The 6,446-nt window shown below is 41.0% G+C and overlaps 1 protein-coding gene across 1 annotated transcript in view; it reads left to right on the top strand.

Moving 5' to 3' along the window:
* The window catches only part of LOC122553261, a 24,792-nt gene extending 18,781 nt beyond the window's left edge, over window positions 1–6,011 (top strand). Inside the window, exon 4 of the mRNA XM_043696846.1 lies at window positions 5,965–6,011. Within this exon, the coding sequence (XP_043552781.1) occupies window positions 5,965–6,011 (47 nt within the window). The remainder of the gene's footprint in view (window positions 1–5,964) is intronic.
* Window positions 6,012–6,446: the final 435 nt, after the last annotated feature.

Raw genomic sequence — 6,446 nt, 5'->3', positions numbered from 1 at the left:
TCTCCTGTTCCCTGGATGCTGCCTGACCTGCTGCGCTTTTCCAGCAACACATTTCCAGCTATGTGTTGTACCTGCATACTACCATTTTGTGATAAATGCACTAGAACAGCTAGGACTGTTTGTACCTCAGAATTCTGCGCTCCTTATTTAAGTGTGCTTTGCTTTTTTATTCTTCCCACCAAAACATACAACTTCACATTTTCCCTCATTTTTCTCCCACTGCCAGATTTTTGCCCACTCACTAAACCTTTCTATATCCATCCCAAATTATCTATGTTTTCTTCACAAAATACTTTCCTACCTATCTTTGTGTCATCTGTGAATTTAGCTACCATGACTTTGCTCCTGTTGCCTAAGTTGTTGATGTAAATTGTAAAAAGTTGAGAACACAGCACAGACACCTTCGACACCCCACTTGTCAGGTCTGGTCAATCAGAGAAACGCTCATTTATGCATACTGTCTGTTTTCTGCCAGCCAACCAGTTACCTATCCATGGTAATATTTTGTCCTTGCACCATGACCATTTATTTTCTAACATAATCTTTAAGGTGACACCTTCTTATAATGCCTTCTGGAAATCCAAGTACTGTGTGTACAGGCTTCCTTTTATCCACAACACACATTACTCCTTCAAAAAACTTAAATAAGTTAGTTAAACATGATATCTCTTTCACAAAATAATACTAACTCCTCACAATTCCCTTGAGGTTTAATATATGTCCAGCTTTACTCTCTTTCATGACCGGCATGATGGAACTTTCCTAAATGTAGAGAATTTTGCAAAGTTAACACAAATGCATTAATTAACTCTTTAGCCACTGTTACAACTCATTGAGAGCACACTGAAAATCAAACTCTGCTATTTTCAGAATCAATGCAAAAGTTAATTTTTTTAAAAATATGCAAAGTTTCACAATATTTCTGACCTTTACAGATCCAGGTTGATAGAAGATGTGGAGTGGGTTTCTGAACTGAACAACAATTAGTATTTATTACAAATAATTAAACTCTAGTTGCAGGTTAACCATCAGCATATAATAAACTCCCCCTTACAGACTGACAGAGAGGGAAAAACAAGAAACACATGTTCAGCAGTCTTTATTCCCAGGTACTGATGTTGAAGTGATCGTCATGACACTTCTCATGATCCTTATGGCTGTTTCAGTCATTTTTCTCCAAATGCTTCCATTAGTTGTGAAGTGACACAAGGTGGTCAGATTCCTCTTAAAATGTCTCTGACTTATTAGTTAAAAGTCACAGTTACAGAACTGTTGCAGGAAAGATGTTTTTCTTCATGTGAGTACATGTCACAATAAGGCTCATTCTAATTCTAAAACAGCAACTTACCCACACTTTGTTCAATCTGGTCAACTGTATTCGCTGCTCACAATGTGGTCTGCTCAATATTGTGGAGACCACTTTGCTGAACACTTACCTTTTTAATGCAAAATGACCCTGACAATGACACTGTTACCTGACACTGAAAGCACCAACATCTCTGTCTCAAGCTTGCTGCAGTGCTCCAGCAAAGCTCAGCACAAGCTTGAAAAGCAGCACCTCATTATTCACTTAGGGACCTTGCAGCCTTCAAGACTCAATATCGAGTTCAATAATTTTAGGACCTGAGCATCTTCTCCCATGTCCTTACCTCAACCCCACACGCAAGACCTTGTCATCACATGGGCTGCAATAGCAAACAACCCATTGTCAGCCACAAGTGGTCCCCATTAGCAGCTATTGATTCTTCAAGGCTGATCTTTAGCCATTCCTTCGTCTGCCTAGCTGCCTTCTCTCTCTCTCTGGGCTCCATCTCCACCTATTGTTTCTGTTTTTCAAATTTCTGTTTTGTTTCTGATTTACAGCATCCGCAGTTCTTTGTTTATTTTCCTTACTCTTTATCTTTATGAAAAATGCTGTCATATTATGGTTGTTCATCCCCAACTCTCACAGTTGCATTCCCAATTATTCCTTTCTCATTGTACAATATCCTTCTAAGATGGCCTGTTATGTGGTTGGCTACTTAATATATTGGTACAGAAAACTATCTATATACACTGTAGGAATTTCTCCTGTACAGTATTCTGACTAATATGTTTTGCCCAATCTATATGCAGATTAAAGTACCCATTATTACAGATGGTCCTTTACCGCATGTATCTCCGATTTCCTGCTTGATTACTAGTATCACTAAGCTGCAAGTATCCTTGGATTCCTCCAAACATTGATATTTTTCAGCTGTACCAAGCAAATATGAGCCTCTTTAGCCTGAAATTCATCTGCACTGAAAACCATCAGTGGATTGCAGAGTGTTATCCAAGACTTTATTGCTCCAGCAGGCTTTTCCTGAGTGCGAACCCTAGCTTATAGCTGCATCTACTGGATCCTAAATTTCCTGCAACTTGCTGCAGAGCACCTTTTGGATATGGAACCTGTTTCCCTGCTGCTGTGCACTTGACTATGTTTCACGGACTTCCCATTTGTGCTATACCAAGTCTTGTAGACAGGGTTTCTTGCAGTCCCGATGCAATGTTCACCCTTTGCATACTCCACAATGCAGATACAAATCTGTATCTACAGTTATTACATAAAAGGCTCAGATGCTGCGCTGAACGTGCATAATCAGCCTTGCTCTGTGTGCACAAACCCCCATAGCATGGCAGAAGTTGTAGGCCTCAGTCTCTGTCCAGAAATCTGTTCTGAAGAGACAGGTAAGTCAGCATTTCATATCAGTGCTGATTTTTCGTGACACAGGTAACACTCAAAATTCTTTAAAGAGATTCCTTCATGACTGCTTGTTTGGACCTGATATTGAGACATATTTGGACTTTGGGCCTTGGGGATGTTTCAAGAGATAAATCTTGAATGTTGAATTTTGAAATGATAAGACAATGGTGAATCCAGCAGTCAGTTCATGGGTTTTGTTGCATGCAGATCCTGTCTGTCCCTCTGTCTGGCAGTGACATGATCAATTAGGTGCCAAACTATAGAACAGGGTGCAAATAAGATATCTTGTTTCAACTAGAGAGGCAGAAAGCTGTTGTTGATGAAGAGCTCAGGCTCAGGTTACATCTTCAGTAAAAGAAGACAACTGCTGTTAGAACTGCCAACTCCCTTTTTCAGAATGACACCATCCCAAGCCTAATCTTGGTTTGAACTCACCAGGAATGGTTAGCTTGTCTGACTTTGGTACCATAGCAGTCAAGGAGTGGAACCCATCATAGCACTTGTCCATGACTTCACTAGGGTTGATCATGGTGGATCTATACATTCAGAAGGTTTCTTGTCTGTTGCTGTCCAGGAAGAGTTTAAGAACCATTTAAATGATGACGCTCACTTGAAGGCAAGTCAACTTGTTCAAGGGATGTTTCATGACAGCAAAAACCACTCTCCTTTACATTATTCTTCTTTTCCCAACCACTCCAAAAGAATGTGTAACCTACACCAGTTTCCATTAGCTGACCCTCCTCAGGTAGCTGAGTCTCACTGAGGGCAGTGAACTGGAGGTTTAAAATTAATAAAAAGATGGAAGAGTAGATTTATTATAGCCTGTTTTCAATGATTGAAGGGCTTAAAATGAAGGACCATACCAAACCAAAATATCGGATTTAAGAAAATTTGAGATAAATATTTTAAGTGCACAAATTAAATGCATTGCCAGAGTTAGTAAACCAGAGTCAAAAAATGTGGCGCTAGAAAAGCACAGCCGGTCAGGCAGCATCTGAGGAGCGGGAGAATCGACATTTCGGGCATAAACCCTTCATCAGGAATGTGGGAGGTGGGGAGGGGAAGGGGGCTGAGAGATAAATAGAAGTGTGGGGTGGGGCTGGGGGAAAACAATAGGTCGGTACAGGTCAGGGGTGATTGTGATAGGTCGGTGGGGAAGGTGGAGCAGATAGGTAAGAAGGAAAATGGACAGGTAGGACAAGCGAAGAGAATGGTGCTGCATTGGAGAATCTGGGATGAGGTAGGGGGAAGGGAGATTTGGAAACTAGTGAAGACAATGTTGATACCATATGGTTGAAGCATCCCAAGGTGGAAGATGAGACATTCTTCTTCCATTCGTCAGTTGGCTTGGATTTGGTGGTGGAGGAAGCCTAGAACTTACATGTCCTTGGTAGAATGGGAGGGAGAGCTGAAGTGGTCAGCCACAGAGCAGTGGGGTTGTTTAGTTCTTGTGTCCTAGAGATGTTCCCTGAAATGTATTTTAAACATTGCAATTGTGCTCACATCCACCACTTCCTCAGGAAGTTCATTCCACACACCAACTCAAAATGTATTTTAGAAACATTTCCCTCTCATCTTAAAAATGTGCCCTCTAGTCTTGTAACCCCCATCCCAGGGAAAAGACAACCACCATTAACTCTATCTATACCCCTCGTTATTTTACAAACTTTGAAAAGGTCACCTCTCAATGTCCTATGCTTCACTGAAGAAAGCCCCAAACTATCCAGCCTTTCTTTATAACTCAAACCTTCCATACCCGGCAACATCCTAGTGAATCTCTCCTGAACCCTCTCAACCTTAATAATATCCTTCCTATAATTTGGCAACCAGAACTGGACACAGTATTCCAGAAGAGGCCTCACCAATGTTCTGTTGAACTTCAACATGACTTCCCATCTCCTAGACTCAAAGGACTCAGCAATGAAGACAAGCACACCAAATGTCTTTTTAACCTTCTTGTCCATATGTGATGCAAACTTCAAAGATTTATGTATCTGCACCCCTAAGTCCCTCTCTTCTACAACACTACCCAAGGCGGAGGTGGGTACTGCACATGCTGGGGATTAGAGTCAAGATTAGAGTGATGCTGGAAAAGCACAGCAGCTCAGGCAGCATTCGACGAGCAGGAAAATCGACGTTTCGGGCAAAAGCTGATGAAGGCACTTTGCCCAAAACATTGATTTTCCTGCTCCTCGGCTGCTGCCTCACCTGATGTGCTTTTCCAGCACCACTCTAATCTTAACATTACCCAAGGCCCTACCATTACTTGTATAATCTCCACCCTTCTTGTTGTACCAAATTGCAATACCTTGTATTTATCCAGATTGAACTGCATCTGCCATTTTTCAGCCGATGTACTCCCTTTGTAACCTTAGAAAACATTCTTCACTATCTACTATGCCACCAATGTTGATGTCATCCACAAGCTTCCTAATCATACCTTCTGTGTTCTCATCCAAATAATTTATATAAATGACAAACAAAAGAGGACTCAGAACCAATCCCTGTGAAACATTGCTAGTAACAGGCACCCAGTCCAAATAGCAACCCTCCACCACCACTCTCTGTTAAGCTAATTATGTACAGGCCATTCTGTTATGTGCGTTTTGTTTATGCAAATTTGCTGTAACACGATTAATGACTTTGGGACACTGTTTCTAACAATATGTGTTGGCTGTAATATGATTACATCGACATTTTACTCGCTGTTTCTAAACTGCTATTTTTCTATAATGCAGGGCTGCACAAGAACTCAGTGGTTGCATTATAGAAGAACTATCTGCATCCAATTGGCAAGCTTACCCTAAATCCAACAGTTATTTAATTAATTTTTGAGATTTCACTCTGGCAAAGTCAACATTTATTGATTATTCTCAATTGATTTCAAAGCCAGAGGTGAACCAATTGCTGTCGGCCATGTTGTTAAAATTTCCCTCAGTGCAGTTCAATTGGGGGTTCTAGGATAGTAGCACAGCAATAGTTAAGGAACAGTGATATACTTCCAAGTCAGAATTGTGTGTGGCCTTTAGTGGAACTTGGAGAGAGTGGTGTTTCCATGCATCACTCAGTGTTCTTTGTCAGATCAGTCTTTGCTAATTTCTAGAATGCATCTTGAAGCTGGTACTCACTGCAGATAAAATGCATCGGTGGAGGAGGGAATAAATGTTTAAGGTGCAGGAATTGGTTTCAGTCAAGCCTATTTTTTTCTTGAATTGTGTTCAATTTCTGTTTTCATGCAGGCAATTTGATTCCACCTCCTGACATGTGTCTTAAAGATGATACATAGACTCTGGGAGTTGGAATGCGAGTTATTCACCATAGCCTTGGTCCAGTATTTGAATGACTAGAGTCCAGTTAAGTTTACAATGATAATTGTGGGATTTGACAATGATGATCCCATTTAATATCTAGAGAACTGGCTAGACACTGTCTTCTTGGAGTTAGCATCGCCTGGCAGTTCTGTACTAAAAATATTACTTTGTGTTTATTGGTTCAAGCATGAATGTTGTCAAGAGTGTGGTGCTGGAAAAGCATAGCAGGTCAGGCAGCATCTGAGGAGCAGGAAAAGCAAAGTTTCGGGCAAAAGCCTTTAATCAGGAATAGCGCTTTTGCCCAAAACATTGATTTTCCTGCTCCTCGGATGCTGCCTGACCTGCTGTGCTTTTCCAGCACCACACTCTTGACTGTAATCTCCAGCATCTGCGGTCCTCACTTTTGCCAA

Source organism: Chiloscyllium plagiosum, chromosome 9 (genome assembly GCF_004010195.1).
Source record: "Chiloscyllium plagiosum isolate BGI_BamShark_2017 chromosome 9, ASM401019v2, whole genome shotgun sequence".
In the NCBI taxonomy this organism is placed as follows: domain Eukaryota; kingdom Metazoa; phylum Chordata; class Chondrichthyes; order Orectolobiformes; family Hemiscylliidae; genus Chiloscyllium; species Chiloscyllium plagiosum.
This window is presented reverse-complemented; position numbering and strand designations above follow the sequence as displayed.